Source organism: Herpailurus yagouaroundi, unplaced genomic scaffold (genome assembly GCF_014898765.1).
Source record: "Herpailurus yagouaroundi ecotype Mexico unplaced genomic scaffold, PumYag 187, whole genome shotgun sequence".
Lineage (NCBI taxonomy): Eukaryota > Metazoa > Chordata > Mammalia > Carnivora > Felidae > Herpailurus > Herpailurus yagouaroundi.
The window spans coordinates 24,594,592-24,618,698 of NW_024412418.1; the positions used below are offsets into that span (position 1 = coordinate 24,594,592).

At 38.8% G+C, this 24,107-nt stretch overlaps 1 protein-coding gene across 1 annotated transcript in view; it reads left to right on the forward strand.

Annotated features, from left to right (window-relative positions):
* Nucleotides 1-4,008: 4,008 nt before the first annotated feature.
* SLC5A12 (solute carrier family 5 member 12) overlaps nt 4,009-24,107 on the forward strand; it is a 47,722-nt gene continuing 27,623 nt past the window's right edge. The window contains exons 1-6 of the mRNA XM_040495588.1: nt 4,009-4,691; nt 13,379-13,444; nt 14,614-14,665; nt 15,511-15,578; nt 20,447-20,601; nt 20,720-20,860. Coding sequence (XP_040351522.1) covers nt 4,353-4,691; nt 13,379-13,444; nt 14,614-14,665; nt 15,511-15,578; nt 20,447-20,601; nt 20,720-20,860 — 821 coding nt within the window. The 5' untranslated portion in view covers nt 4,009-4,352. The remainder of the gene's footprint in view (nt 4,692-13,378; nt 13,445-14,613; nt 14,666-15,510; nt 15,579-20,446; nt 20,602-20,719; nt 20,861-24,107) is intronic.

Sequence of the window (24,107 nt, forward strand, 5' to 3'; positions counted from 1 at the left end):
TCTCTTGTTGCAGGTAAGTATTTTCCATTATATTATGGTAGGGCTTGGGAACACTTTTCCTTGTGAAAGTATGTAAATGAAATTCAAGCGTCAACTTCTGGTTCCCCAAATCCTCCAATCTTCTCAGATCACCCTTCATTTTTTTGTTGTTTTTTTAAGTTTATTTATCTTGAGAGAGAGAGAGAGAGAGAGAGAGAGTATGCATGTGCTCACACATGAGGGAAGGGGCAGAAAGTGAGGAGAGAGAGAATTCTAAGCAGGCCCCACACTATCACATGGGGCTTAATCCCACCATCTAGGAGATGATGACCTGAGCCCAAATAAACAGTCAGAAGCTCTACAGACTGAGCCACCAGGGGCCCTAGGTGGATAAAAGAATTTTAAATTCTTTTAATATTAAAAAGAAGAAGAAAGAAGGAAGGAAGGAAGGAAGGAAGGAAGGAAGGAAGGAAGAAAGAAAGAAAGAAAGGAGGAAGGAATGAAGGAAGGAAAGAAAGAGAAGGAAAAAGAAGAAAAGAGGAAAAGAGAAAAGGAAAGGAGAGGAAAGGAAAGGAAAGGAAAGGAAAGAAGGAAAGGAAAAAGAAAGAAATGCAAAAACACAAACACAAGACCAAAAAACAGAGACAAGAAAGCTTAATCTCCTGACTTTGATAGACTGTGATACCAAGTAGTCTTCCCTGCCTCAGTGGCCAAGATTATAAAGATTGTCAGGAGGTCTTTCTCCAGTTTTTGTTTCTTCTGGGTTCTCAGTCTCCCCTAGGTGTCATACTTCCTTCAACAGTTTTTCTTCCTTATCCCCCATGTTGAATCCAGAGATGAACACAACATCTTTTCCCTTTAGTGTAATGTTGAAACACCAATACAATATCAGTGATGTAGCAGTGTTTCCATAAAGGTTGCAGGTAAAAAAAAAGGGAATTACACTCCAGCACAACATGGTTCACAATACAGTATTATTTACCTAAAAGTTGATAAGAGAGTAGATCTTAAATGTTCTCCCCCACTGCCCCCAAAATGGGAAATGATGGAATCAACTTACCCTACTGTGATAATCATTTTGCAACATATAAGTGTATCAGATCACTACATTATATGTCCAAAACTTATACAATGTTATATGTTACCTATATCTCAATAAGCTAGAAAAAATAAGATTTAATATGAGTTACTATCATTGTTAGAATCCTTTTGGTTCTCCTTATACTGGTTTTGAGAAATCCTCACTGTTTTTGAGAGATGTCTGTGCCACCAGTCAGATTCCTGTACTCTGTCTTCACTCCTATTCCACGTCCCCAACACCATTCCCCCAGGTGTCTGGTCTTGCCAGTTTCTTCACCCTTTACTCCCTTTGGTAGCATTTAATTTTCTCAAATTCTCTTCCTTTTTCCCATTAGAACTTGTTCCAAGCAAGATGCAGAACTATTTTATACTAAGGAGACTATTAATGGTAACAACAACAAATCTAACCTATTAGGTGGTGGGTAAATTGGATAGTGGAACATCTTTAGGGAAGAATGTGTTGGGAGCGCAGGCCTTGACATTTTACCTTCTAAAAAAGGTCACAGCACATACGAAGGAATAAGGCACAAATGTTTGCATTTGGAGCACCTGCAAAAGGGAGCTGGAGATATTGGGGTTTCTTCAGATCAAAGAAATACATTTCCTCTCTCTTCCATGTTAATATTTTTGATATAGGGATGCACCTTCTAATTGATATAGCATTTGAGTGTGCTGGTTCTTTTGTTTTCCCTGAAAAGTTATTAATAAATTGGTTCTATGCTTTATAATCATCATGAACCTTGCATAGAGTGAGCTTCACTGGGAAATAGAGAATTTGAAGACATTGAATGTTACCAAAAGGAGAAAAAGATTTTTGAAAAATGGGAAATAACTGAGAATGAAATTAATAAGTTGACGCTGTGACTTACAGCCAGCAAAGTGTTGAAAGCAAGGAATATTATACTGAGACGCATGCAGCTTCCTCCGCATGTCAATTAACTACTCTGCTTCTTCACTATTTTGAAATCCAAGACAAATGGAAGTTACGTAGACAATACTGTTTTATTTATTTATTTATACAGAGAGAGAGAGAGAGTGAGGGAGAGAACCCAAGCAGACTCCACACCACCAGGGCGGAGCACAATGAGGGGTTCGAACTCAGGAACCGCAAGATCATGACTGGAACCGAAGTCAGATGCTTAACCCGCTGAGCTACCCAGGCACCCTGACAATACTGTTTCTTGATGATGGTTCGTTAAAAACAGTAGCACTCATTGCCTCGTCAGCTGCAAGCTTCTGGTAGTTAACCCTGGGACCTCATAGATGTAACGATAATGTTGCAAACACGTGTTCACCTGACCTGAGCAAGTTGTTTACACACCTTCTGGATTGAATATTAACACTTAGTTGGTGTTAATATTAAAGTATAATGTAGTCAAGTCTCTGAAAGCCAGAGATCTGATTTTCTGCTGAGACCATTGCAAACAAAAACCTGTTATATAATTAGAATACCTCATGGTAAAAATAATTAAAAGCCTTGGTTAAAATAAAAATACTAAAGACCTAGTTTCCCACTAAAACTGATCATATCAAGTCTGCAGAGTTAGAGAAAGAATTTTAACAACAGGACACAGATAGCTCCAGGCAGAGACTTTTTTGTAACCAGAGTATTTATTTGTAACTAAAAGCATATTTTGGCCATCAGAGCTTCCTGTGGCCTAATTCAAATACATGGAGCAAAGTCAGGAGTGAAGACAGTATCCAGGCTAAACAAATAATCAAAGATTTATTCTTTTATCCAGATGTCAAAAGCAAAATCAGAATTTCCCCTGTTTGACAGAAAATCTTTCTGGTTTGGGCCATATTGAATAATTTATATTTTCTTCTTTTGGTTTTTTAATTATATCCTTATTTTCTATAGTGGCCACTATTTCCTGGGCACTATGGACCAGGCCTCGTGCCTATATCTTCCAGAAGCTGGTCATCTACAACAACTGACCAATTCAAGCAGATCCTCATATACGTTCATTAAAATAGGTGAAGATTCTTTCAGAATTCAAAGTGAGTATCATAGGAGGCTGCTTCCCATAGGAGCTGAGGTAGAGAGAGCAGGTGCGAGTCAGAAGGTGCCACAGAGCAGAGGAGACAGGAACTAGATAGACCCTGTGGAATGACCAGGCTTTGTAGAGCTAGGGTCAGGGAAGACCACTGAGAAAGAGGAAAAGTATGAACAAAATGGAGAAATTGTCACCCCCAGAGGCTTGCTGGGGAAACTCAGAACAATTGGCAGTCTAACAAGATCAGAAACAGGAATCTATAACTGGATTTTCACCCTCCTTTTCTCATTTGTCCAAGTGCTAACTCTGACTTAGCCTCTGGGTACAAGTGTCATAAATGTCCAAATGAAGGGGAGACTGGGAGATAAAACTGAGGACTACAGATGCTTTATTAACAGTCAAAAAATGGTAAATCCATTTTCTGAGTCAAGAGAGAAATGACTATTTGTTCAGGAGTACCCTACTATAAACATAAATAATGGCCAATGAGATAGATATTATCTTTCATTTTACAGATCAGGAAAATTTTACAGATTTTACAGATTTTACAGATCAGCAAGTTTGACACACTGAAAAACTCCTAGTAACCCTTGTAAGGTCTTATTACCCCCTTGCTCCAGATGAAGCTCAGAAAGATTAAACGATTTGCCAACAATTGCACAGCTTGCTTACTATCCGAGCCAACTTGAGCAAAGGTCTCCTCAATACCAGTCCTTTGCTCTTTTCTCTCCTCACCCGATGACTCGGGCAATCACAGGTACCCATCCCCCACCCTCCCTTGCTCAGGGGTAAGACACCACTAAGGGTGGTGTTGTGTATTACAGATTCCATTTCACTAATTTAAAATGCTGAGATGGTCAACTTGTATCACTTCCATTGTTTCCCCAGTAATGTTTAACCTTAAGTCAGAAAAAAAAAAATCCAGAAGATAAAAGAGCATGTTATCTGGCGAGTCCATTCCACCCCCATGGTTATTAATTTCAGAACACATCTGAATTCCTTCTCTGTGGCACATGCTTTAGTCCAGCAGCAGACAGCTCCTGGCTGGGGTCAGATTTCAAGTTCTCATCTGTTGGTACCAATACCACTACCAGAATCTTTGTAGCCAACTCTTGAGGTCTTCTCTGAATACAACTTGGTGTCTGAAGATCCACTCAAGTACCTGTGCTCATCAATCTTTTCAGAAAATTACAGCCTCCACTCTTGGAAAAACATCTACTGTACTGAGTTTTGCTTTTGGAAACAACCTCCCTGAGACCCAGTTGAAAGCAACCCTCTGGTGCCATAGCTCCCAGCATGGAGGTGAAGAACTTCGCAGTTTGGGATTACGTCGTATTTGCAGCCCTCTTTGTTATTTCCTCTGGAATTGGGGTGTTCTTTGCTATCAAGGAGAGGAAAAAGGCAACTTCAAGGGAGTTCCTGGTTGGGGGAAGGCAAATGAGCTTTGGCCCTGTAGCGTTGTCTCTGACAGCCAGCTTCATGTCAGCTGTCACGGTCCTAGGGGCCCCCTCCGAGGTTTATCGCTTTGGGGCATCGTTTCTGCTCTTCTTTATTTCCTACACATTCGTCATCATCCTCACAGCAGAGCTCTTTCTTCCTGTGTTCTACAGATCTGGCATCACCAGCACTTACGAGGTAAGACAACTATTACCTGATGTGGGAAACAAAGGCACAAAGAAATGTAGATAAAATTAAATTTTCTTATAACCTGCAGCCCATTGACAAATACTTGAGGCAGGTGGACTAGAACATTTCTCCAGGAACCCCCAACTGTCTTTCTGTTCATGCTTTGCTACAGGGTAAAACAACCTTAACTTGAAATAGCTAGGCCTGGAGGATCATGTGAGTCTCCTTTAACATGAAAGTCCTTTTGGAAACTTCCCCTGTCTTTGCCTCCCCCAGCTCCCAAGGATATAATCAGTCAGTCCTCTCAACCCCAGGGCAGCTCTTTCTGCCCCTGGGTCCTGGCCTGCTCCCATTACTAAAAAAAAAACAAAAACAAAAAAAACCAAAACAACAACGACAACAAAAACACCTTTTTGCACTGAAGACATCTCAAGAATTCTTTCTTGGCCATTGGCTCCGAACCCCAACACTTCAAAACACATCATTCTCTTCTTTACTTTGGAAGGAGTTGCTCTTTTCTCTCCACTTGAACATTTTTGGTTATTCTTTTTTTTTTCTTCTTCTTCTAATAACATATATCGTCTTAATAACACATTGTAGTTGAAAAACACATTTATTTTCAAGACAATTACACATCACGGTAAAAATACATTTTGTTGTTATTGGGACAAGGTTACCTTTGGACACACAACTGTTTTTCCATTTGTAAAATGAAAGTCTGGAGCCAATCCCAGAGGCATTTCAATGATTAGATGATACCTATCTGTAACCACATTATGCATTGCCTGACTTGTAGGAGAGTTTCAATGAGAGAGAGTTAATGTTATTATTTGTATTATTGACATCATTATTCTAAAAAATATTCAGAACACATACTGTAAATATTGTCATTTTCTAGATAAGAACACTGAGATTTAGATAAATGGCTTAGTGAAATTATATAGCAGATGAAGCCTACCGAGAGCCCATTTTGTCTTTATCCCTTTCCATTATATAATAGAGCTGAATACTTTAATATAAGTTATTACTATCCAATTTTCAGTGGAGAAATGGTAATTTTTAAAAAAAAATTAGAAAATATTTCCATGGGGGGAAATGCTAAATGATATAAGTAAGGGGATTATGTTAATGAAAAGAAAATGAGGCAGTTTTGATTTTGCAATAATTCTCTAGAAAAATAGCATGTTAAAACTTGAATTTGTGTGTCCAATATTTAAGCATGATCCTAAGTCGTTTTCTATGAGAAAGGTATTTATTTTCCTTATCTGGTACCATCCCTACTAAGTCACAGCAGAGGATTCTTAAAAGACCTCTTTTTTTTTTATCTCCCTAAACTAAATGATTATAAAGGATTACCCTAGACTTCAAAAGCCACTTAGGCACAAACTTTCCAGAAGGTTTTATTTTTTTTTAAAGAATTTTTTTTTCAACGTTTATTTATTTTTCGGACAGAGAGAGACAGAGCATGAACAGGGGAGGGGCAGAGAGAGAGGGAGACACAGAATCGGAAACAGGCTCCAGGTTCTGAGCCATCAGCCCAGAGCCTGACGCGGGGCTCGAACTCACGGACCGTGAGATCGTGACCTGGCTGAAGTCGGACGCTTAACCGACTGCGGCACCCAGGTGCCCCTCCAGGAGGTTTTAAAACTTATGATTCCATAGATAATCACACCCCAAATATCCAACCTCTAACTCCCCTCCCCACCAAAACTAGGTAATCAGAATTAGGTAATACAACAGTTACTATTTAGGATGTCATTCAAGGGAAAATGACTAAATTTATACTTAGTCCTAAAATACATATACACATGTCCTCATTGCTCATCAGTGTATTGCTGAAAACATAAATATATCCTTGGTTTTTCCAATCAGCTATTAAGGTTTGACTCCCAAAGGCATTGCTAGCATTAAAAAACAAAAAACAAAAAACAACACACACACAAACAAAAAACAAAAAACAAAAAGCACACACAAAAAAAACCTAGGTAACTGCTAGAGAGAGAGAGAGAGAGGGAGACCAAGGGATAGAGAGAAGAGTCAGAAAACATGAATTTGATTTCAAAGTCCATTACTTAATAATAGGATGACCTTGTGCAAGTTACCAAGTGTTTACCACCTTCAGCTTCCATGTAGGAAATCATAATTCCCTTCTTTCATGAAGATTTCATTAAGTGTAAAAGAGCTTTTCAAATTATATATATAAAAAAAATAGCCAAATGTGGAAAATCATTTTTACAACTAATTCAATAGTCCATTCAATAGTCATTAAGCATCTATGTTCCAGGCACACTCTAGGTCCTAGAGATGAAGCACTGAGTCAGACCCCTGCTCTCATGGCACTTGTTTTATAGCAGAGAAGGTGATCAATAAACATACTATGTAGGACGGTCATAACAGAAATGTATTTGCTATTTAGCTGTGTGCTGAGCACTGCTCTAGGGACTTTACACGTATTAAATCATTTGGCCTTCAAAAAACCTTTTTAGATAGGTTCTATTATTATCATCCCCATTTAACAGACTAGAAAAATGAGGCACATAGAGTTAAGTAACTTGCTCAATGTCACATAGCTAGCAAGTGGCAGTTTTTCAAACCTGGGCAGTCTAATTTTAATTTTTTTAAATGCATATTTATTTTTGAAAGAGAGAGGGCAAGCGAGCGAGCCAGGGAGGGGTAGAGAGGGAGACAGAATCCGAAGCAGGCTCCAGACTCTGAGCTGTCAGCACAGAGTCGGATGCAGGGCTTGAACCCACCAACTGCCAGATCATGACCTTAACCAAAGTTGAATGCTTAACTGACTAAGCCACCGTGGGGGGGCGGGGCGGGGGTGGGGGGGGGCCAGGGCAGTCTAACTTTAGAGATTGAGTGCTGCATCACAATGATATCCTGCCCTACTAAATACAATAGAGAAAAGGTGATTAGAATAAGGTAGAAAATAGGAGTTCTGCTTTGAGTGCAGAATGTTGATAATTCACATAGGGTGGTTAAGTGAGACTTCAATGATAATAAGGCATTTGTTTCAGTGGGGACCTCTAGAAAGCAAGCAATTGCACCATAGGAGAGAAGAACACCCCAAGCTAAAGTAACCACAGACACAAAGGCCCTAAAAGGGGAGTGTGATTAGCATGTTTGAAGGACAGCAAGGAAATCAGTGTGCTTGGAGAAGAGTGAGCCAAGGGGAGAAAAGAGAAAGATGAGATCAAAGACATAGAGGACCCCATTACAAGGAGTAGCAGTTTTAGTGGGTGTGGTGGCAGACACAGGGAGCTTTAAATATTTATGGGGCAATTTGGCAATGAGTGGGGGACACTACTGAAATTTAAGGAGCATGAGCAGGGACACTAGGTATCTTGCAGTATGTAAAACGCATATATGTAATGAATACTTGTACCGTGTGTTTAGTGATTTTTTAATGCCCTCATGTTCAAAAGCTACTGCAAATGGAAATTAGTAGTACTTTGCTACATAATAATGTTAACTTTTTAAAATAAAAAGTTATCCACACACACACTATAAATTAGTTATATTTTCCCCAAATTAAAATGGAATAAAAACATTGTCTTGAAACTATTGAAAAATTTACTGAGCAATCCATTCCAGATGTGCTACTCAATACACAGTTGGTTGTAACTGGTTTTAGTCAAGTGGTTCATTTACTACATTAAACCACTTGCAAATATGTAACTGAGGAGATTTGAGGCTGCCTTTCAATTATTAAATTAACACAGATACAGGAAATGCAAGGGTTTCATTGATTTTAAGTTATAGAGTTTGTTGCCCTCTACATATTTTATTTTATTTTTAAGTGTTTGTTTATTTTTGAGAGAGAGAGAGTAAGTGGCGGAGGGACAGAAAGAGAGGGGGATGGAGTATCTGAAGTGGGTTCTGCGCTGACAGCAGCAAGTCTGATGTGGGGCTAGAACTCGCGAACTGCCAGATCATGACCTGAGCCAAAGTCGGATGCTCAACCGACTGAGCCACCCAAGTGCCCCTGCCCTCTACATATTTTAAAATTATCAGTACCCTAATAATAAGAAATTCAGATTGTGTAAAGTGCATATGAGTTGAGGATTGGCTTTTGCTTTATAAGAATTGGCAATCTGGTGCCGGGATTAAAAGCATGGACTCTTGACTCTGTCTATTTGGCTTTGAATGCTAGTGATGCCACCTACCAGTGGATGACTGGGAAAATCGCTTAACTTCTCTGTACCTGATTTCCACATATGTAAAATAGTGATAATAGAAGCACCTGCTTCCAAGGATGTCTGTGAGGAGTCAATGAGGTGTTACATGAAAATGCTTTTAACAGAACCTGGCAAATGGTAAATGCTGCATAAGAGGTTTGTATAATTGTTGTTGTTGTTGTTACTGTCCCCACATTTATACCACTTAAGCTCTTTATAGCAACTTGAATTTACGTTTCTTTGCTCATCCTCCATTCCCTGCTATTCATCCATAGGTATCCTTTCCTGGGTCTTTAAACTGCTAAAGGCTTGGAAGAGGTGGGGTCTGTTTCCCCACCCCTTGAATCTCTGATGGCCTGTGACTTGCTTTGACCAATAGAGTGTGGCAGAAGTGATGTGTGTATTTGGGCCCTAGGCCTCGTGAGGTAGATAGCTTCTGGTTTTGCCCTCTTGGAAGGCTGTTCTGGTACTGCTATGTCAGGAAGCTGGGCTAGCTGGGCTAGCTTCTGGAGGATGAGTGAACACAGAGAGGAGAACAGAGGCACCCCATCCAGCAGCCAACACACCTAGCAGACATGTGAATGAGGCCATCTGGACCTTCTCACTCAGCTGACCTTGCAGCTGATCGCAGCCCCATGAGAGGCCTGGGGAAACAAGTAGAAAAATAACCCAGCAATTCCACAAAAAATGATGACAAATATTAAATCCTTTTTTATTTTTTTTATTTTTAGTTTTTTTTTTCTTTTAATTGCAGAATAGTTGATTATGTCCTTTGTTTTGAAGCCAGTGAGTTTCTGGGTGAGTGCTATACAGCAATAGCCAACTGATTTAAATGCTTTGATATAAAGTGGGATTTTTGAGACTAAGATGTGCCATCTGTGTGACATTATCATTATTCTGTCCCGTGTCAAAGCATAAGGAATTGTTCTCACCCTCACGTTATAAATTAGGCTCAGCTCATTTGCAATATCATACATTTTTGTTATCTCTACTTGGACAGTTTATAATTAGTCTCATCATGTTGTCTTCACTTCAGTTAAAATTATTTCCTTCTTTTTCTTATCACACGCTAATAAATACAGTCTGTTATTATTTGCCCTTCACACTAGTTTATAGGCTGGTGTTTACCTGCCTTCTCATTTTTCTTGGACTTCTTAAAAACTAAATGGCTTCGGAATTACTTTTCTTTAATCCAAACTTTTTCATTATAAGAAGGCACAGGCTACTACTCTTAAAATATCATCCTTTATAGTGGTTTTTAAGCATTATAGATGACATACTTTGGAGGGTAAGTTTGTTCCCTTTTACTTCTCCTTTTACACTTGTCATATTGTAGTAACTATATTTAAATTTTCAGAAATTAGATGTGTAGGTGTAAGATGTCATTATCGAATATTATTTCAGTATAGTAAATGCTGTTATAATATGTTTGCTTTAAAATGGATATTTGGGGGGGGGCGCCTGGGTGGCGCAGTCGGTTAAGCGTCCGACTTCAGCCAGGTCACGATCTTGCAGTCCGTGAGTTCGAGCCCCGTGTCAGGCTCTGGGCTGATGGCTCAGAACCTGGAGCCTGTTTCCGATTCTGTGTCTCCCTCTCTCTCTGCCCCTCCCCCGTTCATGCTCTGTCTCTCTCTGTCCCCAAAATAAATAAAAAACGTTGAAAAAAAATTAAAAAAAAAATAAGAAAAAAATAAAATGGATATTCAGGGTTTGATAGGGTTTTAACCAATGCTACAAAGCCTTTTAGGTCATTGTGAGGATTGACTCTTACTCTCTGTGAGATGGGTCATTACAGCATTTCGACAGAGTGACATGATGTGATTTGTATTTTGAGTGTTGCTCTAGCTGGATGTTGAGAATGATTCTAAGGTTTTGACTGTGGAAGCCAGAGGTCTAGTTAGGAGGTTCTTACTGTGACCCAGGCAAAAACTGATGTTATTGCAGTGGTAAGAGATGATGCAAGTGGCTATATTTTGAAATTGGGCATAGGCACCAGGATTCTTGTATGAATTGGATGTGGGGAGTGAGAGAAAGAGAGGAGTAAAGAATGGATCCATGTTCTGTGAGTTTGAACCAACATAAGAAGTTGACTTACTATTTACTGAGATAGAAAAGAATGTAGCTTGATCAGGTCTGGGGTTTTGAAAATAATCAAATATAATGATGGTAAGTGTTACCTGTGCTATTTTTGAAAACAGGCAAGAAGCATGCAACCCTTTGGTTGAACTTTCATTTTTACTTAGACTGTAGCAATAGATAGACACCAAAGAGGACCATTGATGGAGGGAGGAGCTAATTGAAAGACTGGGTAAATGCATTCATTCAGATACAAACTTATGCAGTTGGAATTGTCTCTCTTATCTCGTGTAAGAGATCTTTAAGAACATTTTCCTTATATTTGGTGCCCTTAGTTACACACCCACTAGACTATTTCCTGACTCATACACAGTGTACTGAATCAATCATCTGAAGAAAGAGGGTCTGCAAAGAATATGGTTATTTTCTTGGAGTAAGGGTTGATCAGGGTAAACTGGGACATGTGTATTAGTATGAAGTTGAGTAACAGTTCTGCCAAGGGAGTTACTTTTAGGGTTTCAAAGAAGGACCCATCTTATGCCTTGAAGCAGCAGTTAGTTATCATTTCCAGGAAAAGAAGAAACCAGTAGTTAACTTCTGATTTAATAAAAAATTATTTTTTCAATGCGGATAAGACAGAATTACAACCAATTCGAAACTACTACCAAGAAATTGAAACCTCAAGTCACATTTTCTACTTAAAAAAAAAAAAATATATATATATGTGTATTTAAATAAATAAATAAATATTTATTTATTTTTGAGAAAAAGAGAGAGAGAGCCAGCAAGCAGGGGAGGGGCAGAGAGAGGGGGGCAGAGGATCTGAAGTGGACTCCACGCTGACAGCAGAGAGCCTGATGTGGGGCTCAGTCAGACCCACAAACCATGAGGTCATGACCTGAGCCGAAGTCAGACTCTTATCTCACTGAACCACCCAGGTGCCCCCATTTTCTACTTTTCACATTTATTTTGTTCACTCCGTACATGTTTATTATGCAGGAGAAGACAAATGCTAGTGTAGTCTAGAATATTTACTCAGAAAGACCTTTCTTGACCTCCAACAGTAAACCAGATCCAGCTATTAACGTGTGCACAGCTCCTGGTAGTTCTTCTAGAATATATCATACCTGAAGCATCACTTGTTATTAGTATAAATTTGTTATTGATCATCTCCTTTAATCTGTAAAATCCCCTAGGGTTCAGATTATATCGTATTTGGTATTATTGTATGTCAGAATGCAGTAAGGAAGTCAGGTAATAATTATTTAATAAATAAATGAATATATGAAAGATGAAAATAAAAGTGAATAAAATAGAACACTGTTTACATGTATCAGGGAAAGTAAGTGTGATAGGCTGAAAAATGCATCGCTTCCCCTCTAAAAAATAAAAGTCAATATTCTAATCCCTAGACCTGTGACCATTACCTTATATGATTTAAAAAAAAAAAAAAGGTCTTTGCAAATGTGATTAAATTAAGCTTCTTAAAACAAGAGATTATCCTGGATCTATCCAGGTAGGCCCTCTGTACAGTCATATGTACCTTTCTAAGACAGAGATAGAGGGAGGATAGCCAGGAGATGAGGCAATGTGACCACAGAGCCATATTGTGATGGAAGTGATGGAACCAGAGTCTCAGGAATAAAAATTATTTTACCGTTAAGTGAGTTAAGATTCTCTTCTAAAGCCTCCATCCTGCCAGCACCTTGATTTGGGCCCAGTGAAATTGATTTTGTACTTCTGGTCTCCAGAGTCTTGAGAGAATGCATTTCTGTTACTTTAAACCACATCAAATCCATGGTAATTTGTTATACAGTAGCCTTAAGGAACAGATACAGTGAGATACATGAATCCAACATCAATACGCAAGACAGCAGGTGATCAAGTTTAATGTAATAAATAGTGTAATATAATTGCTCTCAGAGCTCAGAGAAGAAAGTATAGGTAGGAATAGGCATGGCTGCTGGGCCAGTGTTCTTGAAAGATGACTAAGAATTGGTGAATGGGTTGGGGGGAGAGTTTCTCTCACATTGAAGGGTCTGGCCAAACAAAAAAAGTCTGAGAAGTACAAAGCGTGTTGACTGAATAGCATACAGTGATTTTATGTGGAGAATAAATACAATGGGAGGGTTAGTGGAATGACTTACAATAGGAAGGGTATATATATATATATATATATATATATATATATACACATATACATATTGGTAGAGAATACCCAGTGCGCACGAGCACTTTATCAATGATAATCATTGACGATTTTAGGAAAAAGAGTGACATGATTAGAACCTGCTGTAGCAGAACCAATGTGCCAGATGTATGGTTGATGGAATGGACGGGCAAGGATTGGAATTAGGGAGATCATACGAGAATCTTCTGAGCAGCTTTTGTGTAAAACTCTGACTCTTTGCTTGTCCTTCTCTCTGTTCTTTCTAGTACTTACAGCTGCGATTCAATAAACCAGTACGCTACGCAGCCACTGTCATCTACATCGTGCAGACGGTAAGGGGAAGAGGACCACTACAGATGCAGAATGTGTGGGGTGAAAAGAGATGGGTTTGTTTGCTTCAGGGGACAATTCATGAAACTAAGGGACAGACTTAACGCCAAGAGGAAACTACTTTCTTCTAAGGATAGCACTTGTGAGACATGTGATTACATTGAGAGTTATCCACATTGTACAGATCCCATATATCCACCCAAATAATAAATAACAAACAGGTGTATATTATAAACCACAAAGGAAAAAAACGTTAACATTTTATTTAAAACTTTTCTTTCACTTGTAAACATTGCTTTGGATATGAAATGGTCCAGTAACTGGTTTTTCACTGGTGAACTGTGTTGAAACAGGAATGCCCATTTTGCTGAAAATAATTTTAAGACAATATTCCCTCTCTACACTTTTGGACTTCTCTCCTACTTCCTAGGCTCTGGGCTCCTTCATGCTGCCCCCCGTTTGAGTGTGGCACACTGTTGGTACACTTCCTATGATTCACCAAGTACTTTTTGCTGGAAAATAATCTTCCCTTTCTTAATCAAAACTCCCACTTACCAACTGAAGAATTTGAGAGAAAAGGACAAAAGTAGCACTCCCTGACATGCCCATACACCCTTGCCTTTTAAAACCCTCACACCAGTCTCTAAATGTTGAAATCCCATTTAGAAGGAAATGGGGCTGCACTCATTTCCGTCAGTGTAGTGGCTACAATCCTGGGAGTCCAAAGATGAGCCCACCCACGTTGTTATAGTCATCCCTGCACTGTACTCTCTCCATTCTAAAATCCTCATTTCAGCAAGCTGCAAACATGAGGCTGAGTCATTGTGATATATTCATGGAGGCGGGGGCGGGGGTGGAGAAAGCTTACATCAAAAACGTACCTGGAAGCCTATTTTTATATCCTTCAGAAATACACCATATCTAGCCATAAAATCTCAACATTCATAGCACTCTTGAAAGTCCAGTGCTCTTCCTCCATCTAATGCATATTAAACCCTTTGCAAACTGATGACAGTGATCGATGATTTCAAGATTAGAGTGGTTGCCAGTGACATGTCTAGTGCACATGTTGAGGGAGATACCTCTCTGAGGTCAATAAGGAGACTTTGAGGCAGCTCTCTCTTCCGTGTCCCCGTTCACACTGTTCACCTGATTCTTGTTTCCCCACCAGATTCTCTACACAGGAGTGGTGGTGTATGCCCCTGCCCTGGCACTCAATCAAGGTGAGTTACCCATACTCCCGTGGGTACTTCCCATTGTCCGTATGCTTACATACACCTTGAGAAATATGCATACATCTCGGGGAGACATTCCTGTGGTTAGGGGGCTCTAACGACTGCAGTGGTCACAACATAAAGCTCTAAAATTCCAAAACTGAAAATAATGGAAATCATTAGTTGCTTCATTTTGCCTATGTGGTTTCAAACACCAAGTTTGACTGCCCTTTGTTTGTTTATTTTTTTAATCACTGAAAGGGTGGCAATTTTGGTATTGCATGCATATAATCATTAAATTAGTTTATAATGTATGATCCTGTCTCAGTGATTTCATGAAGTAGTTGATCTGAATATAGGTGTAAAAGGTAGTTGTAGTGATTGTTTTAAGAATTATACATGACATTTTTGAGAGAATAGGATCCTAGAAACAAAAAAATTTAAAAATTAAAATAAATTTCATAATGTTACCTATAATATTAGAAGTATTCAATATTTAATTTAATCATTCTATGTGCTTATATCAAGAAATATTTACATGGCTGATGTTCAGGTGGTTTCAAAGCACTCAGACAAAATCTGCTAAGAAAAAGTTGGTACAAAAACTTGAAGTTGCAGAATGTTAGGAGAAAAACTTTGGCTGTTAATATTATCTAAAAATTAGACATGGAGTTGAAGTATAACAATGCAAAACATAATCTTTATCAGAGGTGAATTTAATAAGAGAAAATTCTAATTTGATTTCCATTTGCCTATGAAGAACATTTACAAAAATATTGTGACTTTTTCCTCATATAACTTGCTCTTCTACTTTTCTCAGAGTAACTTCTTTCAATATTTTTCTCCTTTTCTAGTGACTGGGTTTGATCTCTGGGGCTCTGTGTTCGCAACAGGAATTGTTTGCACTTTCTACTGTACCCTGGTACGTATCTAACTGTGAAAAAGTATTTAGCACCAACTCCTAATAAGGGATAAGGGCAAATCTCCAACAACAGGGTGTCTATTTATAGCAGAAATTACTATTCCAAAGTTCAATAGAAATATGTTGGCTTATCCGTCAGAGTTTCCTGAGGAAGGTGCTGTTGTTTTATTTAAATTTCTTTTCAGTACCATTGGCAGAACTGGGGTTCTGGGCTCATTCGAGAAAGTCATGGCAAAGAAAAGATTTAATGAAAGAAGTACCTCCTTGATCAGAGGATAAGTGACCATATGCAATTGCTGAGAAAAAAAAATGTGTTGTTAACAGTAATTATGAACTATAGGTAGCATATACTTCACTGCCTAGTGATTGAGAAAGACAAAATGCATGTATGAATGATCAAGGATGCTGGTATTTTGTAAACTTGAGGATTCCAGAGCTTTTGTCTGTTATTTATGGATAATCTTGGATTACACTGACATTTGACTTAACACATGCTCGGCTTTTAATCAAGGAAGCTGGGTGGTATTGGCACATATTTATATAATTGTTAAAATCAGTTTAGTTCAAAAAACATTCACTGGGCATCTGTTATTTATCATGCTCTGCAAAGAGAATCTTCATTCTTCGGAGTCATTGGCAACCATATACAGAGGCTGTAAGGAACCAGTTAAAAATATGACAGTTTTCAGATAGCTGGATTCTCTTTTCTCCTCTGTAGAGGAAAATAAAGTCATCCTACATTATCATAGAGCAGACCATCCATGGAGTTTGGTATTGTGTGCATGTCAGATACTTTTTGAACATACATCATGAAAATATACAACTTAGGGGCGCCTGGGTGGCGCAGTCGGTTAAGCGTCCGACTTCAGCCAGGTCACGATCTCACGGTCCGTGAGTTCGAGCCCCGCGTCGGGCTCTGGGCTGATGGCTCAGAGCCTGGAGCCTGTTTCTGATTCTGTGTCTCCCTCTCTCTCTCTGCCCCTCCCCTGTTCATGCTCTGTCTCTCTCTGTCCCAAAAATAAATAAACGTTGAAAAAAAAAACATTTAAAAAAAAAGAAAAAAAAGAAAATATTCAACTTAAAAATGCCCCTGTCTTTTTCATACATTTCAAATTCCACCATTTCTTTGCACTACTGATTTTTGTTGTTTTTTTTTTTTTTTCATTCCATTCTCACTACCCTAGTTCGTTCTATCCCAGACACATATCTCTTACCTAGGTTAAAAATAAGCTCCTGGTCCATGTACATCGGGCCATATGTGACAGATTAGCTGCTCCGAGGCACCTACCCATGTTAACTTAACCCATGTTAAGGCACACTCCTTAACAACAATAAAGGAAGGCAGAAATTGTGAAATAATATTTTCAAAGCATTGATGGAAAACAATTGTCTACCTATAATTGCGTATTCAGCAAAAAACTAACTTTCAGGAACTGTCAAAAACCAAGAGAATTTACCACTAATATATCTTCCCCTGAGAAAAACCTAGAGGAAGTACTGTGGGAAGAAGGAAAATTATCCAGTTTTAGATGGAGGAAGTAATGATAAGAAAATAAAATAGTAAACATTTAATAAGTCTAGTCAGACAGTTTTTGGTGCTTAATGATAAAGAATAATTTTTTTAGTATGGTATAATTTACATATCTAATTATGCATTATATTATAATATATTATATATTATAATTTATAATATTTTAAAATACACCAATACTACCAGTTACTATTATATGTAATTTGAGGATTAAGAAAAAGAATAACCCTCATTTGGACAGCATAGCATGTAAATCAGGAAGAGAGTAATCAGACTTGGTGGTTTTATAATCTTTGAATTGCTGGGGATTAAGACATTCTTTAAATGTAGACTCTAACTTAAAAATTTATGGCAACATTTCAAGAAATCCCATTTAAATAGAACGGTCAAAGTGGAAAAAGGGAATTAACACAAAACAAAAACCTCAAGTGATTTAAGCAAGAGGAGAAAAAAGGAAAAGAAAAAAATAGGGCACAAATAGAAACCGAAAAGTAAGATGTCAGAAACAAGTCTGGATATTTTAATAACTACAATAAGCTAGAATGAACTAAATTTACTGCTTCTTAATTGTTTTCAGTGCTTCCCTCCACCCTGCATGCCTGTAAGATTAATCTTAATCACCCATTTCGTCATGCCACTTAACTGACCCAGTTCTCTTCTTGCTTCCCATTGTTCACAGGATAAAGTATAAGCCTCTTAGCCTAGTCTTGGAAATCTTTCCTGATGTGCATCAACCCGCCCATTTAATAATCCCTTAGCACACCTGGGTCCCATCTCTTCTCTCTCTAGCCAGGTTACAGGCTGCTGGATCTCACTACAATGGTGGCTTATTTATCTAACACTTGTTGCTCATATTGCAAACTCTTTAGAATCCTGTGAATGCATAGGGTACCCAAGATAACCTTTGGAAGATTAAAACAATAAGTGATTCCTGCCATTCAGGGATTTGCAATCTACTGAGGTAAACATTAGATTTCAAACATCACAGACTGATTAAATACATCAGTGACATCTCATGATCAGGGTTATAGATCAGTGGTGTGTGTGTGTGTGTGTGTGTGTGTGTGTGTGTGTGTCTCATTGTATGAAAGAGTTATAGAGTCAGAGAAATTTTCATGGTGGCTATAATCTGCCTTTTGATGTACATTTCATAAAGTGTTTTGTTCTTTTGCGTCATGTCTAACTGAAGTTCAGCTTTATGCATATTTTTGCATAACCAATATCAAGTAGCTTCTGGAAACTGACATCTTTGACATTTGGTCTTCATATCACTAAAATCTGATGTTGTGATTTGGGTTTAGAAGCCTTAATGTCTTTAAAGAAAATCAAAATACCACTAATTGGCAGGTGGGAGGTAAGTATTGATTATTCCTCATGTCAGGATGTGAACACAATATACAAATGCAAGGCCCCTGGAGGGGCTTTGATGACTATTTATTAAGTTATATTTTAATTACAAAAGAAATGATAGGGCAACCCCAATGTCTCTTTTCTTCTTCAGATAAAGTTGAAGCCTGTCATCTTTTCACAGAAGTTCTTGACACTCTGGAGGAGTAACCGGGGATGATAATTCTATTTTTCAATGTTAAAAATACCACGTCCTTCCATTCTCATAGTACTTATTCATCTTCAAAGCACTTTTTTTTAAAATCACTTCATTTGAGCTTTCCCAGTTTGCTCATTCCACCTTCACTGTGGTCATGAGGGATCCTACACCTGGATTACTCTAGCAGCCTCTTTGTCACCTCCTTTCCTCTGGACCATGTGATCTCAACTATAATTGTACATTAGAATCCCTCGGGAGCTTTCAGAGAACATGCAGAACTGGGGCCCCACCCACACCTCAATTTATTCAGAATCCTGGGGTTTGGGGCTGGGACGTTGTTATGTGTTTATTTTCAAACTCTTTAAGTGACTCTAAAGAGGATCGGGTTTGATAACCACCATGATACCCTCTTGTCTCATGCCTCTGTCCTGAGCTCTACTGTTAGATTGATCCTCTGGAGAGACTGCCTTGTTTGCTATTTGACCATCCTCTACCTCTTAAGCTCCTTTCTCCAGGAATGTCTGGAATCTATCATTCTTTCTTTTCTTCTTTCTCAGCCTTGTACCATCTCAGTTCCCCCAAATTTATTTACTGTCACTCAATTAAAAAAAATAACTTTCATGCTATATAAACCAGACCCAGGTGATTGTCCTCAATTCCTTCACTTCCTCAAAATCTGTGTTCAGTTATTCACATGTTATATTGATTTGGCCTCCCAAGTATCTTTCAAATCCACCCACTTCTTTCCATCTCTACCCTGCTCCGAACCTCTGTCATCTTGAGCACAGACTACTGACGTCAACTCTGAGCGTATCTCTTGCTCCTTCTTTTCTTTCCATGGCCCAGCAATCTGCTGTCCACACAACCACTCCTGACACCACCATGAAGCCAACAAACAAAATCTCTCATCATGTAAATCTCTTTAATGCTGTCTTTTTTAAATCTTTTTTTTAATGTTTATTTAATTTTGAGAGAGACAGAGAGCACGTGACTGGGAGAGAGGCAGAGAGAGAGGGAGACACAGAATCCGAAGCAGGGTCCATGCTCTGAGCTGTCAGCACAGAGCCCGACACGGGGCTCAAACCCACGAACCACGAGATCACGACCTGAGCCGAAGTCGGACACAACCAAATGAGTTGTGGCACCCTCTTTAATGCTCTCTTACTGCTCTTAAGAAATCATTTAAGTAGACTTGTCAAAATCTGTGTGTTCTGGCCTCTAGCAAATTCAGCAACCTCCCTTTGGGCATTCTATATACGTCTCGATCTATATATTCCAGCATTCTCTCATTTCTTCAGCCATACATCTCCATCCTTCAAATGCCACTTCTTCAAGACCAGGTCAGGATTCACTGCTATATGCTGTCATAGTAACCTGTCCTTCTTAACTTCACTGTCCACAATCTTAAATAATTAGTTATATTATTGTCTGGTATCTGGTCTCCCACCAGGTTATAAACTCTATGAAGTTAAATAACGAACCTGTCTTTTTTACTTGCCATTTTTATTCCCATGTATAACATAGTGCTTGGCACATAAAATACCTCAGTGACTATTGAAGACAGAAAGATGAAAGAAAGAAAGGAAGAAAGAAAGAAAGAAAGAAAGAAAGAAAGAAAGAAAAGGGAGAGAAAGAAAGAAGAAAATAAGAAAGAAAGAGGAAAGTAGGAAAAGAAAGAAATAGAAGGAAAGAAAGAGAGAAAGAAAGATTGCATCAGCGGAGAGGTTGTAAAGAATTGGAAGACTTGTAGCCTTCCTTTTCAATAACTCACATCCATTATCTCCATTGCAGGGAGGATTAAAAGCAGTGGTGTGGACAGATGCATTTCAGATGGTTGTCATGATTGTGGGATTCTTAACGGTTCTCATTCAAGGATCAGCTCATGCTGGTGGCTTACACAATGTAATAGAGCATTCAACAAATGGATCTCGACTAAATATATTTGAGTATGTCCAATACTACTTTTCCATGTTTTATAAAATTTAGCTGCATGACCTCAACAACTAAAATAATATCTGGCATTAAAAGAGCATCTTTGTTCACTCACTTCTCTGTGCCTCACAGCTTTGATGTGGACCCTCTCAGGCGGCACACTTTTTGGACCATCTCGGTGGGAGGAACTTTTACATGGCTCGGGATCTATGGTGTTAATCAGTCGACCATACAGCGATGCATTTCTTGCAAAACAGAAAAACATGCAAAACTGTAAGTTATACATAAATGTTTCTGTTTTCTTTTCCCTTACTGGGTAGTTATTATATGCTTGTGCGCGCACGCACGCACGTGTGTGTGTGTGTGACAGAGAAATGGAAAGATTTATTTAACCATTTCAATAATTTTTTGAGGCAGGCATTACTATTCCCATCTCAGCAGGGAAGTGAGTTTGAGCTTGTGTCTGCCTGCCTTTGCTCTCCATCATTTGTTACCTCCATTAATTGAGAAATTACTGGGTTAAATCAGGTGCCATGACTGACAATGCAGAGGTAGATAGCATAGATTTTCTACTTACAGTTTCTGTGATGAGGTGGCCCCTATCACTTATTTGATCCAGCTTGTGGTCTTTTGAGCACTATTTTTCTTTTAAATATCCTTAAGTTTTCCAAGGACAGGTTTAAAAAAAGGAAAGCCAAGGTAATGAGGTAAGACATAATAGGGCTTCTGCCAATTCAACTCTTGCTGAGCTAGCAGTCACCAGTTTTGCTGGGCGTGCTTACCCTGAAGGACTCCAACAGGGGCACAACTTATGAAGCCTTTTCCAAGCCCTTCAAGGCATCCTGCTCTGGAACGGGGATTGAAGGAAGTGATGTATTATTCTGCAGAACTGGAAGCAATAGGCTAGAATTACATCTAAACCGGACATTTTATCCTCATTGTTGCTGTCCAAATACCAGCATCCCCAGATTTATCAGGATGACCTCCATGTTTCTTAGAGTGAGAAACAGCCACTGTGAATATTTCCACAACTGATTTTAAAATACTTGCAGTGCAGTTTTTTTTCTTTAGACAGAATACAAGATAACATTGCTGAGACATGGTTCACCATTTTGAACTTGAATTCCAAAAGAGCACATATTACGTCTATATTTCACACATTCTCAGAAGGAAGAATTGAAAGCATTATCTAGTATTCCATTAATTCACTGATACCGTATTCATATCCTATTACAATAAATAATATTAACAAATCCTCCACACAAGATCATCACTTTATCAAATAGCTGCATTACTTAAAATGTAAGATCAAGTGTGACCTTGATCTCACAGTTCATTTAAAATTAAAATTCATGGGGCGCCTGGGTGGCTCAGTTGGCTAAGTGACCGACTTCAGCTCAGGTCATGATCTCACGGTTCGTGGGTTTGAACCCCACATCGGGCTCTGTGCTGAACGCTTGCTTGGAGCCTGAAACCTACTTCAGATTCTGTGTCTCCTCTCTCCCCCTCCTCTGTTTGTGCTCTGTGTCACTCTGTTTCTCAAAGCTGAATAAATGTAAAAAAAATTTTTTTAATGGGGCGCCTGGGTGGCGCAGTCGGTTAAGCGTCCGACTTCAGCCAGGTCAAGATCTCACGGTCGGTGAGTTCGAGCCCCGCGTCGGGCTCTGGCCTGATGGCTCAGAGCCTGGAGCCTGTTTCCGATTCTGTGTCTCCCTCTCTCTCTGCCCCTCCCCCGTTCATGCTCTGTCTCTCTCTGTCCCAAAAATAAATAAACGTTGAAAAAAAAAATTTATAAAAAAAAAAAATTTTTTTTTAAATTAAAATTCATTTAGGGACCCTTGCCTGGCTTGGTTGGTAGAGGATCTTGGGGTCGTGAGTTCATGTTGGGCATAGAAACTACTTAAAAAATAAATAAAATTAAAATTCATTTAAAATTCTGTTTTAAAATGGAGTTGACTGGGGATGCCTGGGTGGTTCAGTTAGTTGAGATTTCACCTCTTGATTTCAGTGCAGGTCAGGAACCCAGGGTCATGGGTCAAGCCATGTGTCAGGCTCTGTGCTGAGCATGGAGTCTGCTTGGGATTTGCTCTCTCTATCTGCCCCTCTCCCCTGCTTGTACACCCTCTCTGTATATAATAAAAAAATAAAATAAATAAAATGGAGTTGACTGTATCTCTACAGGGAAGGATCTTATGGTGAAATAAATAATAATTCTCTGTTACATCTAGATTTTTTTAATCTTATGTTTGTGTTACATTATTTTTTCTTGTGAACATGCCTAATTTCTCCCTATTACTACGATAGTACCTGAAAATAAGGAAATGTATCTTTTTCATAAGTTTTTTCCCACAAGGTCAAGAATAATATTTTGTGCTTATTAAATATTTATCGCTTATTTGAAAAGTGATGCTTCAAGAAGGCCATGCTTACATGTGTGTATGTATAAATGCATACCTGGAAACACATATTTATGTAGAAATACACATATTTGTGTGTGTCTGTATACAAAGGAGGATATGTGTATATGTGTAGGCACAGACATATACATATACACACACACTCCCAAGTATGTGTTTGTATTTGCATATCTTTAAGCCTCATTTAGTGAGTTGAAATCAAACAAAAGTCAATACAATTACATTTACAATAGTTGCCTGGCGTCTGGAATTTGTTGCATGAATATCTAATGGGTATGAAAACTGTCAGAAAAGGAGAGATACGCATGGAGAAAAAATGTACATGATTTCTTAAGCATTTAGGATTGCAACTCCTGGTTCCACCCACCCCCACTTCTGTGGAAGGACCAGAGCTATGATGGGATTTTTTTAAGTTTATTTATTTATTTTGAGAGAGAGAGAGTAGAGGAGGAGCAGAGAGAGAGGAAGAGAGAGAATTCCAAACAGGCTCCCTGATGCTGGGCTCGATCTCACGAATCTTGAGATCATGATCTGAGCCGAAATCGAGTCAGATGTTCATCTGACTGAGCCACCCAGCCACCCTGCTATGATATGAATTTTGTGAGAATAAGGAAAGGTGAAAAAATAAAAATTCTCTTTAGAAAACACTTCCCTGAGAGAATCCAAATTGACTAAGTTCATACAGTTCAGGAATGAAATGTCAGTCCAAATGGTCAGGACAGTTGAAGTGCATGCAGCTGGAAGGAAGGCTGCAGTGAGGATGTGGTGAGGCCTCTTGTTTGTCACACAATGGAAGGCTCGAGGTTCACCACGGAGTCAGCTGGAGGCCACGCAGAGCCAGCTGCCCATCGACTCTCACCTAGGAGGCTCTGCAGACTGTTGATTAAATGCTCTGCTTCTGTTCAATTATGTGAGAGCCTGGAGCCATTAAAACATTCCATCAGAGTTTAAGAAAAGCTCTTCTAGTTGGGAAAATACATCCTGAAACATTTGTAGGTGAAAATAGATCCAGAATGTTCATACTGAATGTGTCCATGGGTTAAAACCAGGCATTTGTTTATGATATAATTTCATGGCCAGGAATGCTGATTACTCACTAAGGA